This window comes from Pinus tabuliformis, chromosome 3_1 (genome assembly GCF_031772625.1).
Source record: "Pinus tabuliformis cultivar Carrire ecotype Pingquan chromosome 3_1, CPIR1, whole genome shotgun sequence".
Taxonomy (NCBI): domain Eukaryota; kingdom Viridiplantae; phylum Streptophyta; class Pinopsida; order Pinales; family Pinaceae; genus Pinus; species Pinus tabuliformis.
Genome location: NC_142301.1, coordinates 170761894 through 170781570, shown reverse-complemented (window position 1 = coordinate 170781570; position 19677 = coordinate 170761894). Strand labels below are relative to the sequence as shown.

Genomic DNA, 19677 nt, shown 5'->3' with positions numbered 1-19677 from the left:
TTAAAGTATTTTTTAATTTTTATATATATAATATTTATCTTATTGAAATATTACTCTTCTATTATAATTGTTATAAATATATAAAATTATATAATTAAAGTGTGTATGGTATAAAAAATATATATATAAACAAACGAAAATAAAAATATTATTTTAAAAAGTCTTAAATTAAGAAGACAACTCCCAACGCCCTTCCAAAATTAACTTCATCCGTATTGATTTTTTCCTCACTGTCAAGTTTGACATTTAGAAACAATAGAGCAAGTAACTTGAAGTGAGTAGGTTTTAGCTTTTATTGTTTTTTTATTATTATTTTACTAAGAATTTCTTTGAATTCTGTGTAATTTCATAATGAACTTGCTTGAATTTCAATAAAAATTTTAGACAAATTTCATAAAATTATTTGTGTTTGGATTGTTCCTTTTATACTCAATTTCATTGATTAAATTCACCCAAAAAAAATAATCAATTTCATTTGTTGAACCTAGTGACATAAATTATATATATCTTATTAAATATTTATTTATTTTTATTGTAAAACATATTAAAGAAAAATACCACACACAATATTTATGTAATTAAATATGTAATAAATAATTTAACAAAATTAAAAATAACAATATTTATATATATAAAATTGTAAAATATATAAAAGTTAAAATAATGATGATTCATATTAACAACCATGATATTTCATAATTTTATATTAAAATTTAATTAATAAATATAAAAATTTAATTTTACAAATTTTTTTTTATCTATTTTTTTAAGGTCACAGCGAAGCTAGACACCAAATTGGTGTATGAGACCCCCTTGTTTATGGGACAAGGGACCCACCTTCGCGCAGCGATTTGACTGCTAAGTCTAGGAAGGCATACATAGTCTACCCCATTATGCCGACTCAAACTGTACATATAATATTTGCTATTCATATCTATTAAAAATTAAATTAAAATATGTGAAAAGAAAAATGTTATATATATAAAAATTATATAAAAATGTTTTATATATGTGAGAGAAAAATGTTATATATATCTAGCTATATATAATAAAATTTAAAATTAAAATATTTTTATATATAAAGATGCTGAAATTATGTGTAATATAAAAAAGATTTATAGAGTGTCGAGATAAATTAGATGTTTGATGCGGGGTCCCCTGTCACGCGCTAAGACGTTCAGCGTCCGTTCAGGCCACTGATGTCTTTTCCTACGGCATTGTCATGATTATGTCAAAGTCTTCCTTCATAAAGATTCCTCGTTGGAACCTCACAAAGCCGAGCAAGAAAGGTCCCTCACTAGGTTACTGATGGCTATGGAGGCGGCAACTTCAGCATCCGCGGAGGATTATAATGGGTACGCCTCCATGTCCCATGCGCTCTTTCTGTTTCGTTTCATTATTCCACTTTCATGGCTACCTGCCTCCCATGATTATCGATGGTACTTACTTAATTTCGGAATCATCTCGATTGAACTGAATTGAATCTAATCCAATCAATGTAATGTGTTTGTTTGAAGATCGGATCAGGAAAAATGGTGGACAGAGAATACAGTGGCTGTGGTGGCCGGATCGAGCAGGGGTATTGGCTTGGAGACTGTTCGTCATCTGGCAAAACAGGGTCTCACTGTTATTCTGACTGCCCGTAACAATGCCCAGGGCTTGGCCATTGCAAAATCTATTGTTGATGAAGGATACCCAAATGTTCATTTCCACCAGCTGGATGTGCAGAGCGATCAAAGTGTTTTGCTGTTGGCCGATTGGATAAAAAACAAATTCGGCGGCATCGATATTCTGGTACCCTTCAACCCCAATTACAGAGTAGACATTGAAGAGAGCATTAAGTATATGGACCATGTGATTGATAGTATTTATGATTTGTTCTGCAAATTTACTGGAAAGCAGATTAATAATTTTGGAGTGATGGGAGCGAAAATAGACTGGGATTTATGGGATATTCGGGGCATCGTTCGCCTAGTGTACCAATCAGTAAGTTCTTCATTACTAATTTTGTTGATTTATCTGAGAGAAATGAGGTGTTCTGCCAGCTGGGAGGGGATGCTCTTAACGTTCTGATTATTCTCATTAGAAAAGGGCGAAAGGTTAAGTAGGATGATTCATTTTAACCTTCGGATAAATGTTTTATATTTTGATGGTCTTTATAATCTAGACTTGAAACAAATTAAGTATGGATTTAAAAGATTTTCAAAAGTTTTAGATTCTTTGAGAAGTTAATAGATTATAGGCTTACACTTAAAAATAAATTCAATTTACTATAGATGTAAAGAATTTTCAAATGTTTTGGATCACATTTAAGAGTTGAAATGATTATAGATTTAAGGACTTCCCATAAGTTTAGGTCCGAATTTGGGAATATAATATAGATTATTATAACCTCGATTTACCTTGATCCTGTTTTTCAAAAAGTTTTAGAATCTTATGAGGTTTAATGGGGATTGTAATTTATCACATTGCTGCATATTTTATCTACGTGCAGGCCAACAGATCTTTCACAGAAGGTTTCATTGAAGATTACAATACTGCAAAGGAATGCGTTGATATAAATTACGTTGGTGCCAAGAGAATGGTGAAAGCCTTGCTTCCTCTGTTGAAGCCATCATCCTCTCGATCCAGAATTGTGAATGTCTCATCAGCTGGGGGATTGCTTCAGGTTAAGTACTTTTATATAAAAACTTCATAGCTATCTCTGCTTCGGTTCGAATGAATTCACTAGGACGTATTTTGTATTGAGTCGATTATATTTTTTTTCAGAAGTAAACAACAACCCTGGTTTATATAATGTACCAGTATATTTTTCAGCAAAATATGCTTCTATGTAAGCTGGCTTACATATTGACAATAGATCTCCCAAAAAGAATCTAGTGAAGAAAAATATATGCATAGAAACAGAAAGTCATCATATACAGCTGGAACTCCCAACAAACTTCAAAATGCATACCTTGACAGTTTTATCAGAAAGCAGATTTCCAACGGAACAACACTCGACCCAAAGAGGCAAGTAAAGAAACAAAAGCTAGGGGAGGGGATAGAGCCCTCATCTCTCGTTATGTCATTCTCTAAGTGAATGTAGTGCATATGACCAGCATCGCTCGAGAGGCTTTTCTTGGACAGAGTATCTGCAATCAAATTAGGCTATCTATAGATGTGCTGAAAAGTGATCAGAGAGAAGGACCGCCTGAATAGTTGTATCTGAGATATCCTTCCATTGAGGTGAGGGGAAAAGTTTATATTAGCCGCCATCCCATCAATAAGGAACTTTGAGTCCCCATAAACATATAACGTATCAATCAATAATCTTCTAGAAAACCAAAGAAGCCCCCAAAAGGCCAGGACTTCTGCCCTCATATTTGTACCAGAGCCTCCGTTCCATGAGATATTGAATTGTCGACTATGATCCACTCTTAGCCGCACACCACAACCACAATATCCTCTCTGAGCAGTTCCGTCAAAAAACCCAGCCAAGAATTGTATGGGATGAGGGTTGTACCTGTGCGAAAGGTCCTTGTCTTTCTCAGAGAGATAATTTATTGTCTGCACCCACTATATTATGTTGTGAACAATTTTTTGTAAGTTAATCTGCAGCCCCTCAAAAATATGACCATTCCTGGTCCTCCATATTTCCCAGAAAGTAAAAAGAGGCGTCACTTGAAATTTCCCTCCACGCTCGATCTACCAACGCAAACATTGTTCAATATTCAGAAATCTCCCGCAATGAATCTACCATCAAGGGTCCATCGATGAGCCTAACTATTGAGCTTATAACGAATTTTATCTAAAGGCCATAGCCAATTTGCACTTATAACGAATTTTGTCTAAAGGCCATAGCCAATTTGCACTCTTGTAGTTATTCGGATTGAATCTAAAACCAAGGTAAGTGAAACCATCACAGAAGGGTTGAGAACGATAATTAAAAATTTGAATGATACTATTAATCTCTCGATGTTCACCAAAAGAGTTCATAATGTAGGATTTGTCCTCGTTCGCCAACATACCCGAGGCCTCTCCAAAACGCTTCAGAATACAGTGAAGCACCATCCATTGAGTCCTGGACACCATCCCAAAGGTGAGGATGTCGTCTACAAAATAATTGTGTGTGATATCAATACCGTTGCCCAATCGGATACCACTGAAAAGTCCCACTGATCGAGCCACATTAATCTTGAGGCTGAGGCTATCCATCACTAAGATAAGTGATAAATAATAGAGGTGAGAGGGAACAAACCTGCCATAGCCCCCCTCTGGGCTTTGAAAAAATTGGAAAGATACACATTGACCAGAATAGCAAAATGAACATTTGACAGACATGCCATAATCCATTCTATATTATATATTGCTAGTCCAATCTTCATCAGGATGAGGCCCAAGAAATCCCAGTCAACATAGTTGTATGCCTTCTTGAAGTCCACTTTCATAACCAAAGCCCACAGTTTCTTGGAGTGAATGGAATGTATAGTTTCTTGTGTTGTGGCCACAACATCATGGATCAATCGGTTGTGCAAGAAACCAAATTGTTCCCGATAAATGTAAACTGAGAGAGTACCCTTCAAGTGCTCCGCCCTAATTTTGGAAATGAGCTTGTATGAGATATTACAAAGAGAGATGGGTCTAAAATCAAGAAAAGTAGTGGTCACTGAAATTTTCGGGATTAGGGCTATAAAGGAGGAATTTATGGAGCTAGAGACATTACGAGAGATCATCAATTCCTCTACTAAGTTCACAAGATCCATACCCATCAAGTCAAAAAAATGGAGGAAAAAGTCCACAGTCCAACCATCCAGGCTCGGACATTTGTCTTTAGCAATGGAATTCAATACCTGAAGTAGTTCATCAATAGTAATCAGTCGGTAAAGTGCTTCATTTTTTTCCTCGTTGAACATGAGGGGGTAATCCATCATACCCCATATTTGATCATCAATATTGACTCCCTGACAAGCTTGGAAGAAAGTCTTGAAATATTGAACTGCTTCCTTTTGAATATCCTCAGTAGAGTACACCATTTCCCCATTCCTCCCCTGAATCTGCCAGATAGTGTTAATATTCTTCCTATGATTAGCATATTTATGAAAATATTTAGTGTTCCTGTCTCCCTCCCGAAGCTAGAGTGTTCTGCTCTTCAACTGCCAAGTAGTCTCTTGTATTTGGAGGATATGTCTCTTCCTGTTTTCCAGAAGTTTGAGAGTCTATCCAACATTTGATCCGAAGGGTCCCCCTGATCCATAATGTGTCTCAGATCTGCAATATCTTGAATGATATCCTTTAGTTCCAGGGAAAGAGCCTTTTTTTTCCTTTCCCAAGTTCTGACTTGGCTCTTGAGAATTTGTAGTTTCTTCTGAGAAATAACTCATTGGGGAAAGATCATTCTCTTGCTCATATGATTTCCAAAACTTATTAACCAGCACATTGAATTCCTCATTCTCCAACCTGTTAATCTAGGTTGTCATTGATGTCAATATAGCAGTGTTTGTGATGGCAAATTCTTTGATACATGATTGCCCATTGATGCCCATTGATCATAATGCTCATAGTGATGAAAGTTGATATATGATGATATGATGAGATGGAGGACCCAAGTGGATTGAATATATATATATATATATATATATACAGATAGAATAGAAGCAGTAGATCCGTGAAGTCACAGCAACAACAACTATCAGAAGAGCGGGGGTAAGAGTGTACGGATGTTTTGATTGTGGCTGAAGGCCCGCGCTAAATCTTAGTCGTCGATCTCATTTTCAAACGCTTACGTCACAGTCAACAGCGGGGGTTAGGCCTGTTTTTAACCCGTGTGCTAGTTGAAGACCTGCAGGTCATAGATCTGATGACCTCGTATATCCAATGGATATCGGGTCATAAAGTGATCGGACGTTGATCTCAAAACAAACCCGAACTTTTATAGATCAAGGATTTATAATCCTTATTGGCTCCGTAAGGGCGGTTAAGCGTCCCGCAAGCTCCCCCGCTGATATCATTGTGAACCATTGGATCCAGCACGCCTTGATCAAACGGTGGAGGATCAGTGATTGGGTTTGTTGATCGGGTGGATCAACAACTATCAGATTAATGATGAGATCAATGGTGGAGAATTAATCCGATAAGACTTGGGACTGAGTGGACCCGAGAAGTTTATGGACACGGGTTTATTTTATTTGGGGTCCGGTCTTGTGCATTCAGGTGGGACCGACGTTCGTTGGGTTCTGTGTTAAAGCGCTGCTTGGTGATTGGTCGGGTTTTTGTTTAAAACCCACCAATGTAAACGCTTCTGATTTGTATTTATCGCATATCGCATGCGAGAGGAGTCTTAGGAATAACTCTGATTTTTCATGAAGTTGCGATTGCGATTAAAGGTGATGATGTGGCATGTGGGACCTCCATGTGGGTATAGCAGCTCTTATATGGTTTCCGTGAATAATCAAGTCTATGGATAAAAGACTCTCCGATATATATTTTTAATATACAAGTTGGCCTCCCTCCAATAGACGTGTCCTTTGGTCATTGGTGAAACTCGTATAAAAATGAGTTCAAATGCTTCAGTTCTGAGTATCTATCTCGGGCACAAAAATAGAGCATGAAGAAGTCCACAACTCATGAACTTGAAGAGATAGAGGAAGCCGAAGGAACAGTAGAAAGAAGGAAGTCGAAAGGTTCAACGGAAGAAAAAGGAAACCGAAAGGTTCAGCGGAAGAAGATGAAGCTGAAAGGTCCAGCGGAAGAAGATGAAGCCGAAGGTCTGGCAGACGCAGAAGGTGTAGTAGAAGTCGAAGGCTGAGTTAAGAAGGAAGCTGAAGACAGAGTGGGAGGAAAATCTTTTGACCTGATTCATCTTGAAAGATAGGGTCAGAGCCCTTGGGGTTGATGCCTCAGAATTGGAAGGATTGGTGTCCTTGGAGTTGGTTCTCCTAAATCCAAGGTTGGTGCCTTGATAAGATAGGGTCAAAGCCTTAGAGGTCGGAGCCTCATCAAAACCAAGTTGGAGCTTGGAACACATTTATATTGTATTTATTATTTTATTCAATAAAATTATACTTATACATTTCTCTATTTAAATTGTGAAGAATTAAACTGGTAATAATAACAATTGAAAGAAAATACTGATTCACCCCCCTCTCAGTATTTCCAACACAACCATGTTCTGTTGAATTTAAAAGGGATTCCCAAACGAATATGCTCCGCTCTCCATTGAAGGACAATAAGCAGATGATAGAACATAGGTCCTCACAATCTAAGATTTCAAATTTCTCAAAATGATCCAGGTGGATATTGGTGGCCACCTGCCAATTCCATTTGGACCCCCACCATTGTTTCTTTCAGTTTTTCAATTTCTTTAATTGTAGCACAGTTTACTATTTTTAGTAGTTTTTCGGGTCCTGAACTTCCAAAGCCGTTTTGAGGCCCTAAACGACGTTTTTTGGGAAAACTGGGAGCAACATGGATACAAGAACCGATGCTACTCTTCCCAAAGTTGTAATCCTCAGATAGATCTTTCTAACGAGGTATTGTGCGTGTCAAATGGAGATCATATGCCAAAGTTACGACCCCGGGAAGTTGATGTACCAATTTACCCAAAACGGGGCCCATGGTTTGGCGCTTCATCTCCTAGGGTTAGGTTTTTTGATGTTTAGGGTTTTCCATTTTTTCTCAACAATAAATAGGCCTTCGAGCCTCATTGTAAGATAGTTCAGTGGCATGTAGCGGCCACATCTCTTCTCAGAGATAAGCTACCATCGCCCTAGTTAGTTTATTTCCATTTCTGTTTGTAAGCATATTTCAGTATTTTACAGTGATGAAATGAAGTATTGTTTCTGCTGCATCTCTATGTGTATGGTTATATCTGTAATTTGTTGCGTTCCTGTTTAAAAACGGATCAGTGGTATCAAAGGGGTCTGCTCTTTCTCTTTCTTTGCATGTCCCCAATGAGGTCGGGATATAAGGAGTTAGGGCTTGAACTGGTCGAACCTTTGCAAGTCCAGCCTCGCAAATCCCGATGGCCTCCCATGGCGGATGAAAAGAAAGACGATGGGGCAAGAGGTCCTATCAAAATCTTGCTCGAAGAGGCCCTCAGGCGACAAAGGAACGCGATGATGGACAACTTTGCCCAGATCCTTCAGCGGCTACCCAGGGGCGACACATCTACTTCCAGTAGCTACTTTGGATCGCCACACCCTTTAAGGTACAAGTTAACTTTGACATTCCCATATTTGAGGGTCAGATAGATGTAGACGCCGTAGATAAATGATTAAATTTGCTAGAAGGGTATTTTTCTGTTCATGATTTTTCCGTTGGGAAAAGATTACTTTCGCTCTTCTCAAAGCCACCCCCCATGTCAAGGACTGGTGGGAAACCTACTATGAGCAGAAGGATGAAAGTATGACCTCATTGTTTTCAGCCGCACCCACTTGGAATTCATTCCGGGCCACCATCAAGGAGTAGTACTACCCTGTCGGAATCTATGAGGATCAATACATAAAGTGGGGCCACGCTGTGGCAGGGAAGGGACCAAGACGTGCTAAAGTTTACCAATATTTTCCATACCCTTCGCACAAAGTTGGGTATCAAGGATTTGAAATAACATTTGGTACTCAAATACCACGTCTGCCTGCACAGGTACATCCAGGACGAAATAGAATTCCTGAACATCTCCTCGCTCGGCATGACAAACCAATATGCTGTCAAGATCGAGCAAAAGTTTAAACAGAAGAAGCGAAACTTTGGATCTGCGAATCCGAAGCAAGGGAAAGGTGCCCCCAAACCGCAAAACAAAGGACAAAGCCAAAGCTACAAGCAAAGAACAATGCCGCGAAGTCGAAAAATGACACAGGAAAGTGGTGTGAGTTCCATAAGAGCTCCACTCACAACACAAGTGAGTGTTGGGCCAAGCGGTCACTGGTGGCCGAGCTAAAGGTTTCAGAATCAGATGCATGTTCTGATTTGAGTTAGAACCCGACAAGGGGAATGACAAAGGGACGCAGATTATCAATGCGGAGCCTAACTCCATCGTTGCCACCATGAAGATCCAGAAGGAGGAACCTGAAGATCCAGAGGAGGAGGAGCGCCTCTTCCACTCCCAGATGTGGGTAATGGGCTCCCCGCTACAGTTCATTGTCGACAACGGGAGCCAAAAGAACCTTATTTCGGCAAAGGTCGTGAAGTGGCTGGGCTTACCGACCATAGCACATCCACAACCGTACACCATCGGGTGGCTTCACCAAGAATGGGATCTTCGCATGAGCCAACAGTGTCGCATTCCATACAACATCAAGCCCTTCACAGATGAGGTATTGTGTGACGTTGCTCCCCTTGATGTTTGTGATGTATTATTAGGCCAACCATACTTGTGGAAGCGACATGCTGTGTATGAATCAAGGCCTCGTGCTGTTATTGTTACTTTGGAATAATTGTGCAAGATACCGGAGATAGCACTGCCTACCACCATCTCTTTGATTACTACAAAAAAAATGCAGTAAGCTCATTTCCAAAACCGGGAAATTTGTTTTCTTGATGATGCACCCTCAAGGAAAGAAGAAGACGGTGGTCACGACCTCCAGACGGGGCCCCTCCGCACGACAACCACAGATGGACAAGGTCGTGGAGGAGTCCGAGGACATCTTCAACTCCCTCGCAGGGGTTCCTCTGCACTGTCAGGTCAAGCACTTCATCAATCTGACCCCAGGTGTGTTGCTGCCTAATGGACCAACCTATCAGCGCTCCATTCTAGAGAATGATGAAATCAAGAGGCAGGTTTAAGAGCTGCTGCAGAAAGGTCACATCCGTCCGAGTTCATCACCCTATGGGAGCTCGATCGTGTTTGTATAGAAGAAGGATGGGACTTGGAGACTCTATATTGACTATCGGGTGTTGAACAAGATCATTGTTCGTAATAGGTACCTGATCCCATGGATTGATAACCTCCTGGACTAACTGCAGGGGGAAAAATATTTCAGCAAGATCGATTTGAAGTCAGGATATCACCAGGTACCAATCGAACCCTCCGATGTGTGGAAGACTGCCTTCAAAGCCAAGAAGGGTCTTTTCGAATGGTTGGTTATGCCTTTCGGGTTGATGAATGCTCTTGCAACCTTCATGAGGCTAATGGATGACATCTTGCAGCCATTCACCAACTCATTTTTAGTGGTATACTTGGATGACATTCTGATCTTCAGCCAGAGTTGGGAAGAGCACCTCCACCACATCCAACTGGTTCTCCAAACACTGCGGCAACACAAGTTATATGCCAATTTGGAGAAATGCACTTTTGGCTTGACCAAGTCATTCAGCCAAGATCCAAGTCATTCGGGATTGGTCATCTCCAACCACACTGACAGAGCTCCGCAGCGTTCTGGGTCTTGCCAACTTCTACCGTAGGTTCGTGTTGGGATTTTCTCATATCACTTGGCCCTTTAGTCAAGTCACTAAGGGAGGAGCAAAAGCAAAATTCTTTTGGTCTGAATCTCAACAGAAGGCATTCACAGAGTTGAAACATCGCCTTTGCTCGGCACCAGTGCTTGCATTACCCGACTTGCAATAACCATTTGAGGTCGAGACAGATGCCTTTGATTATGCTATTGGGGCAGTCCTTACTCAACACGGGCATCTAATGGCATATCACAGTGAGCCACTTTTAGACAGTCCGAAAATATTCCACTTATGACAAAGAGATGTATTCCATTGTGCAGGCCTGCCGATAATGGAAGCGTTACATTTTGGGGAAGGAAATGGTCATCCACACAGACCACCGGCCCCTGCAGTTCATACAGACCCAAGGGAAATTGCAGAATGATAGCCATCAGAAGTGGGCCACATACCTGCAATAGTTCCATTTGAATATCAAGTATAAGAAGGGCAGTGAACACCGATCATGGTGTTAACCACCGTGCTCAACTCTTGTGGGCACGAGACTTATGATTGGCCACTTCTCTACAAAAGCGACCCAGAATTCGGCCACACATACCAGAGACTCTTGGAGGGCTAGCATGTTCTAGATTTTCACCTCCAGGATGCCCTGTTATGCCACCTGAGTCACCTTTGTGTTCCTTCAAGCGAGCATGCCAAGATGATTTGGGAAGCACACTACAGTCGATCTGCTGAGCATTTCGGGGTCGAGAAAGCGATGGCAGTATTGTAGAAATATTTCTATTGGCCGAATCTTCGACAGGATGTCGGGAAGTTGATCCAGGTGGATATTGGTGGCCACCTGCCAATTCCACTTGGACCCCCACCATTGCTTCTTTCAGTTTTTCAGTGTCCTTAATTGTAGCACAGTTTACTATTTTTAGCAGTTTTTCGGGTCCTAAACTTCCGGAGCCGTTTTGAGGCCCCAAACGACATTTTTTGGAAATCTACCAGCCAGTGTTTGTGCGTCCAAAATTGTCTTTTTTGTCATAGTCCTTAGAGAGATCTTTCCAACGAGTTATCATGCGCGTCAAATGGAGATAATATGACCAAGTCACGATCCTGGGAAGTTGGCTGTCCAACTCACCCCAACAGGGCCCATAAACTCTTGTGGTTACATCTCCTCGGGTTAGGGTTTTGGTTGTTTAGGGTTTGCTCTTATTGTTCAATAATAAAAATGCCTTTGAGCCTCATTGTAACACAGTTCAGAGGCATGTAGCCGCCACATCTCTTCTCAGAGATAAGCTACCATTGCCCTAACTGGTTTATTTCCATTTTTGTTTGTAAGCATATTTCAGTATTTTACGTTAATGAAATGAAGTATTATTTCCACTGCATCTCTGTGTTTATGGTTATCTCTGTAATTTGTTGCATTCCTGTTTAAATCTGGATCAGAAGTACATCAGATCATGCACTACCTGCGCCATTACCAAATCGACCATCAAGAAGCAAGGCCTCTATACCCCGTTGCCTACCCCTAGTCGACCTTGGGAATCCATCTCCATGGATTACATGTCGGGCCTTCCTTCTACTAAGCATGGAAACGACTGTGTTTTTGTGGTCATTGACAGGTTCTCGAAGATGGCCTTTATGGCGGTTTGCAAGAAGAATATCATAGCAGAAGCTACTGCTAAACTCTTCTTTGAACGAGTGTGGGTACACTTTGGGATCCCATAGTCTATCATCTTAGATCGGGATGGCAGGTTCCTCAGTACATTTTGGTCCAGTCTCTGGTCGATGTTGGACACCAAGCTCACTAAGTCCACAACGTTCCATCCCCAAACTGATGGCCAGACATAGGTTGTCAATAGGATGATCGTACACATTCTACGCATGTACAACTCAAAGCATCCACGCACATGGGATGAGAGCCTCCCCTATGTTTAGCACAGCTATAACTGGGCTCTCCACAGCTCGACTGGCCATAGCGCTTTTCAGGTGGGCTTGGGATTCCAGCACTATGTCCCATTGATGTGGCCATGCCATTTGCAACTACTCAGGCAGATTCATCTCATGTCCAGTCCGAAACAGATAAGGCAAACAACTTCATTGAGCACATCCAACATATTCGCCAACAGGTCCACGACATTTTGGAGAAATCAAATGCCAAGTACAAGTAGCGACATGATCAACATCAGGTGCCACACAAGTTTCAGGTGGGCGACAAAGTCTGGTTGCATTTGCAAAAGGAACACCTTACCGGAGCCTATCAGAAACTTAGTCCACTCCGATGTGGTTTTTACACTATTACCAAGGCTGTGGGAGACAATGCATTTGAACTCAGCTTTCCCCCATTCCTTGGCCTGCACCCAGTGTTCAATGTGGACCGCCTTTGGCCATACTTTCCACCATTACTAGACACATCCGACATTGCAGAATAGTTCACACCCACAGAGTTAAATCCATATTGTATGGAACAAGCTGCAATTGATCGGATCATGGACACACAGATAAAGCACACTCCCACCAGAAGATCCAACTATATCGAGTTGTCAAAGCAGGCCAACTCCTTCACCAGGGCAAGTGGCTCACCAGGGACCAAGTTCAACAAAGGTTTCCTCCTCTCATGGAGGAACTCAACGCAATGGGGACCATTACTTCCTAAGGGGGGAGAAATGATATAGGTGGGTATTGGTGGCCACCCTCCAATTCCATTTGGACCCCCACCATTGTGTCTTTCAGTTTTTTAGTTTCCTTAATTGTAGCACAATTTACTATTTTAAGCAGTTTTTTGGGTCTTGAACTTCCGGAGTCGTTTTGAGGCCCTAAACGACGTTTTTTGGAAACTGTTAGCTTTGTTGCAGTTTGCAGCATTTGATGGATTAAATCAGGTCAAACAGTGCTGGTTTGTGTTGCAGAGGGTTGGCAGCTGTTTATTTTATCATTTCCCTTCATTTGCCTTATTCCTCTTACTCTGTTACTTCCGTTTCCTCATTCCTCATAAATTTCCCTTATTTCCCTTTAAACCCCTTTTACCCCTGTTTTTGCATCAAAACCCCTCATAAACCCTTTTCGGGCTTCCAGGCTCCTTTTTGTTTTAAAACCTTTTAAAGGCCCCGCATAAACCTTCATAATGGCTTCTTGGTGCTTTTTATTTATAATTCTAATATAACCCTCATAATTCGTTTTTAACCCGTTTAAAACCCATATAACCCATGTTGCAGTTATTCTCGGCGCTAAAGTTTAACTCTTATAACTCTGTGCGTAAAATATAATTCATAGCCCGGCGGGCCCGTACATGTCACACCACCCCGAGACATGTGCTTTAAATCCTGTCCGCCCGATCCTCCGCCCGTTGATCTAATGCCATTTGCAAGCCCTCGCCCTGTTAACTGCTCGTCCGTTAGGCAGCGGGAAAGTGGTTTCCCTGCCGTCTCGTCAAACATGCGTCTTCATATTATTGCATCGCACGTGCTTGTACTATTACCGCCATAACCCAAAAAGCGGTGCGGGGAAACCGCTTACCGCTCTTCCGATACGGTTCCCCGTGCGCTAACCGCCGATTATCTTAACCTCCCATCGACCGTCCGATCGTCCATCCTATGATTCGATGGCCTTCATTCATTCCGCTTCCCGCTTGTTTATATGTCTCCCGCTCGTTAACGATCGCACAACTCTCTCTCCTGATAGCCGTTTGATCTCTCCCGCCATGATCTAACGGCCCTCGATCCTCCTTTTCACCTACCCGCCCGATAGCTTCTCAGATCAAATCTTCACCGTTAATTCACCTGATCCGATGACCCAGATTCTTTTATCCACATATGTCTTTCGATGGCCTGTGCAGCCCGATCTCAGCGATCCATTTGAGCCATCTAGCGACCATCGTTCTTCCTCGGCTTTTCGTCCATTTTCAATGCATTCTTCAGTGTTTTTGGGCCTGTTCTGTGCACGCAAAGGAGAAAGCAAGCCATCAGCTTCTTGTACTCTGCGCTTTAAATTCTCAGCTACCTGCATTCAAGAACGGCACGGTCAAGGACGAGAAAGTACTGCCTTGAGCAGTTGAATTCATTCAGCAGTTATTGACATTTATTCATGAAACATTCCACCTGTTCAAAGAGTACACCAGAGCAACAGAAAGAGCCATTTTGTTCATTAAAAACATTTGGATTGTAGCAGAGGACCCATATCTAACTGTAAATGTGGTTGGTGGTCAGTTATGACCCCTCCACGCATAGGCTAGTTGATATTTTTTGTAAACAAACTCTATATATATTGAGAAAAACGATGTAATGAGATCGATGAGTGATTTTCTATTGTAAGCTTCAACTTCTAGAGACTGTAACTACTGTGTAACCTGCAGCTTCTGGTCTTCATTTCCAACTAATACAAGCTTCTTTTGTTGTTAATTGCTCACTTTCCACTTCTTCTTTGTTCCAGGCTGTGCTTGTATGCATTTTTCATTTACTCTTGATGTTTAGCAGTAGAGGGGCTGTCATCCCACCTCTCTGTTAGAATCTAGTTAGTATTATTGAATTTGTATGCAGGTTTCTATTGTTTTAATGCCAGAGAGCTGTCATCCTGTCTGTGTATTAGAGAATAGATTTACAGACCTCTTAGCTAGTTGCAGCTGGCCATCACAGGGTCCTGTGCATCTGCTAGTGTGATTAGCATTCTCCATCATCACATTTTCTTTAAAACTGTGAGTAATTGGTGGTTAAAAGCCTTGTAGTCTGGGGGTGTTCACCTATGTCTGGGGTCAATCACAATAGAAGTGGTTATCTGGCTTGAATATGTAGCATTTCTTTCACTTATCCACCATATTTCTAACATTTTTGTTGAGTTTGTAATGTTCCCGAGCATCATTGATATACAACCTAGGTGAGTTTCTTGGGGTGATAACATTAATTGGCGTCGTTGCCGGGGAGAGGAGAATTGAAGCTCAGCTTCCTTGGGAGAACGACACAGCTTCAAGTTTTGATGACAGACAAGGTTTGAACACAGTTTCTAGTTGTAATAATCTGTTTGGCGAGTCCATTGGAGGAAGACCGTCCTTTGGCGACTCCATATTGAAGTTTTGGCTCAGTTTGTGAGAAACACTTGAAGAAATCCTCAGAAGCTACCAGCTGAACCGGTGCCTAAACCTGAGAGGATTGTTAAATCGAAGAAAGCTTCACACAAAGGGGCACCAGGATCAAGTAAGCCTAAGAAGTCTCATTCTTCTCTGAAAGATACAGTTATTGCTGAAGATATACAGATTGAGGATTTGGAAATCAACATTGTTAATAAAGAAATAACTTCAGAGATTAGTTCAGCCCCTTTGTTAGTTGGTTCCCCGTTGAATTTAGATCCAAAGAAAATATACCATTCAGTCCAAAGCATCTCTTTATCTCTGCCATCCATCACATTACCTCTTACTGCTCCATCTGCTAGTATTCTTCCAAACATTCCAGTGATGGTAGCATAGCAAGCACCTACGAGGATATAAAGAATTGTAGCTGCCAGATATGGACCATTGGTATTGCTTGTGCCTTTAAATCCTATGCTTGTGGGAGAATATCAAAAATATATGCTTAAATTCACTGGTACAAAGGGAGTGACAGCAGAAGAACACCTAGAAACTTTTTACAGTTATGCTGATAATTTAGATATAAGTGAGAATGATGTGTGGATGAGAGTTTTTGTCCAGAGCCTTGATGGAGAGGCTAGGAAGTGGTTTAAAGAATTACTCCAGAGATCCATAACAAATATTGAAGCATTAGATGATGCATTTTTGAAACAATGGGGAGATAAAAAGGACTTGCTGTATTATCATACTGAGTTTGGTAATTTGAAGAGGGAAAATGGTGAATCAATACCTGACTTTAATAAAAGATTCAATTGAATGTATAGTAAGATACCAGTTGAGGTAAAGCCTACTCCTACCTCTGCCAAACTCACTTATGCCAATGCTTTTGACTCTGATTTCTGCCTGTTATTGAGAGAAAGGAGATGTGCTACGCTGGCAGACATGTAGGATGCAGCCCTAGAAGTTGAGTCTAATATCATGGTTGTAGAGAAACTAAAGAGTCAAGCTGACAGGAGGAGACAAAGAAATCAAGCTTCTACTTCCTCTGCATCATCTTCAGACCCCAAATTTGATAAAATGACTAAAATGATAGAGTCATTGGCTGTTGAGATTTCTAAGCTAAAGGTTGAGCAGAATGAGGAAAAAGAAATGGCAAAGAGGATCACTGATTTAACAGAAATACATCAGATTAGAGAACAACTGGTTGAAAAAGCTGCAGCACATCAGAAAAAGATCAAGGAAGCCTTCGACAAGAAGGCAAAATCAAATAATTTTCAGGTTGGTGACTTGGTTTCGAAGTGGGATGCATTGAAAGAGAAGAAAGGCAATCATGGGAAATTTGATGCTTTCTGGACAGGGTCTTTCATCATTTCACAAGTTCAAGGGAACAACACCTTCATACTGAAAAGTATGGGGGAAGACGCAGTTTTTGATGGCCCAGTTAATGGGCGATTTTTGAAAGTTTATGTGATTTAAGGTCTTTTGGCCTTAAAGGTTGTGAATATTTTGTTTTTATCAGTTTTGTGCAAGTACAATCGACTCCATGCCCAATGGAACACTAGGAATTTTGGCTAATTTGTTATCAGTTGGAAAGGCAGTGGTCTGCAGGTTCTTGAGACCTCACAGGGAGGATCTCATCCCCAAAAGGAGCCAGTGTTAGCTCTGCTACAGTTTGCAGCATTTGATGGATTGAATCAGGTCAAACAGTGCTGGTTTGTGTTGCAAAGGATTGGCAGCTGTTTATTTTATCATTTCCCTTCATTTGCCTAATTCCTTTTACTCCGTTGCTTCCGTTTCCTCATTCCTCATAAGTTTCCCTTATTTCCCTTTAAACCCTTTTTACCCCTGTTTTTGCATCAAAACCCCTCATAAACCCTTTTCGGGCTCCCGGGCTCCTTTTTGTTTTAAAACCTTTAAAAGCCCCGCATAAACCTTCATAATGGCTTCTCGGTGCTTTTTGTTTATAATTCTAATAAAACCCTCATAATCCGTTTATAACCCATTTAAAACCCATATACCCATGTTGCAGTTATTCCCGGCGCTAAAGTTTAACTCTTATAACACCGCGCGTATAATATAATTCATAACCCGGCGGGCCCATACATGTCACATCACCCCGAGACATGTGCGTTAAATCCTGTCCGCCCGATCCTCCGCCTGTTGATCTAACGCCATTCGCAAGCCCTCGCCCTGTTAACTGCTCGTCCGTTAGGCAGCGGGAAAAGTGGTTTCCCTGCCGTCCCGTCAGACACGCGTCTTTATATTATTGCATCGCACCCGCTTGTACTATTACTACCATAACTCGAAAAGCGGTGCGGGAAACCGCTTACCGCTCTTCCGGTACAGTTCCCCGTGCGCTAACCGCCGATTATCTTAACCTCCCATCGACCGTCCGATCGCCCATCCTATGATCCGACGGCCCTCATTCATTCCGCTTCCCGCTTGTTTATATGTCTCCCGCTCGTTAACGATCGCACAACTCTCTCTCCTGATAGCCATTCGATCTCTCCCGCCGCGATCTAACGGCCCTCGATCCTCCTTTTCACCTACCCGCTCGATAGCTTCTCAGATCAAATCTTCACCATTAATTCACCTGATCCGACGGCTCAGATTCTTTCATCCACATATGTCTTCCGATGGCCTGTGCAGCCCGATCTCAGCTGTCCATTTGAGCCATCTAGCGGCCATCATTCTTCCTTGGCTTTTCGTCCATTTTCAATGCATTCTTTAGTGTTTTTGGGCCTGTTCTGTGCATGCAAAGGAGAAAGCAAGCCATCAGCTTCCTGTACTCTGCGCTTTAAATTCTCAGCTACCTGCATTCAAGAACGGCACAGTCAAGGACGAGAAAGTACTGCCTCGAGCAGTTGAATTCATTCAACAGTTATTGAAATTTATTCATGAAACATTCCACCTGTTCAAAGAGTACACCAGAGCAACAGAAAGAGCCATTTTTTTCATTAAAAACATTCAGATTGTAGCAGAGGACCCATATCTAACTGTAAATGTGGTTGGTGGTCAATTATGACCCCTCCATGCATAGGCTAGCTGATATTTTTTGTAAACAAACTCTATATATACTGAGAAAAACGATGTAATGAGATTGATGAGTGATTTTCTGTTGTAAGCTTCAACTTCTGGAGACTGTAACTACTGTGTAACCTGCAGCTTCTGGTCTTCATTTCCAACTAATACAAGCTTCTTTTGTTGTTAATTGCTCATTTTCCACTTCTTCTTTGTTACAAGCTGTGCTTGTATGCATTTTTCATTTACTCTTGATGTTTAGCAGTAGAGGGGCTGTCATCCCACCTCTCTGTTAGAATCTAGTTAGTATTATTGAATTTGTATGCAGGTTTCTATTGTTTTAATGCCAGAGCGCTGTCATCCTGTCTGTGTATTAGAGAATAGATTCATAGACTTCTTAGCTAGTTGCAGCTAGCCATCACAGGGTCCAGTGCATCTGCTGGTGTGATTAGCATTTTCCATCATCACATTTTCTTTAAAACTGTGAGTAATTGGTGGTTAAAAGCCTTGTAGTCTGGGGGTGTTCACCCATGTCTGGGGTCAATCACAGTAGAAGTGGTTATCTGGCTTGAATATGCAACATTTCTTTCACTTATCCTCCATATTTACAACATTTTTGTTGAGTTTGTAATGTTCCCAAGCATCATTGATATACAACCTAGGTGAGTTTCTTGGGGTTATAACAGGAACACTGGGAGCAATATGGGTCCAAAAGCTAATGTTTCTTTTTCCAAAGTTGTAATCCTCAGATAGATCTTTCTAACGAGGTATTGTATGCGTCAAACGAAGATCATATGCCAAAGTTACGACCTCGGGAAGTTGATGTACCAATTTACCCAAAACGGGGCCCATAGTTTGGTGCTTCATCTCCTAGGGTTAGGTTTTTGGATGTTTAGGGTTTTCCAACAATAAATAGGCCTTCGAGTCTCATTGTAAGACAGTTTAAAGGCATGTAGCCGCCACATCTCTTCTCAGAGATAAGCTACCATCGCTTTAGCTAGTTTATTTCCATTTCTGTTTGTAAGCATATTTCAGTTTTTTACAGTAATGAAATGAAGTATTATTTTTGCTGCAGCTCTGTATGTATGGTTATATCTATAATTTGTTGTGCTCCTGTTTAAATTCGATCATCAGGGAAAGATCATTCTCTTGCTCATATGATTTCCAAAACTTATTAACCAGCCCATTGAATTCCTCATCCTCCAACCATGTTCTGTTGAATTTAAAAGGAATTCCCAAACGGA

At 41.1% G+C, this 19677-nt stretch overlaps 1 protein-coding gene across 2 annotated transcripts in view; it reads left to right on the top strand.

Annotated features, from left to right (window-relative positions):
- Positions 1–1157: 1157 nt before the first annotated feature.
- The window catches only part of LOC149186344 (short-chain dehydrogenase/reductase 2-like), a 37839-nt gene continuing 19319 nt past the window's right edge, over positions 1158–19677 (top strand). Inside the window, exons 1-4 of one of the 2 annotated variants that reach the window (XM_089410970.1) lie at positions 1166–1355; positions 1518–1794; positions 1903–1986; positions 2495–2668. In XM_089410970.1, coding sequence (XP_089267096.1) covers positions 1309–1355; positions 1518–1794; positions 1903–1986; positions 2495–2668 — 582 coding nt within the window. In that variant the 5' untranslated portion in view covers positions 1166–1308. Of the gene's footprint in view, positions 1356–1517; positions 1795–1902; positions 1987–2494; positions 2669–19677 lie in introns of both variants that reach the window. The other variant, XM_089410971.1, reaches the window with a different exon arrangement.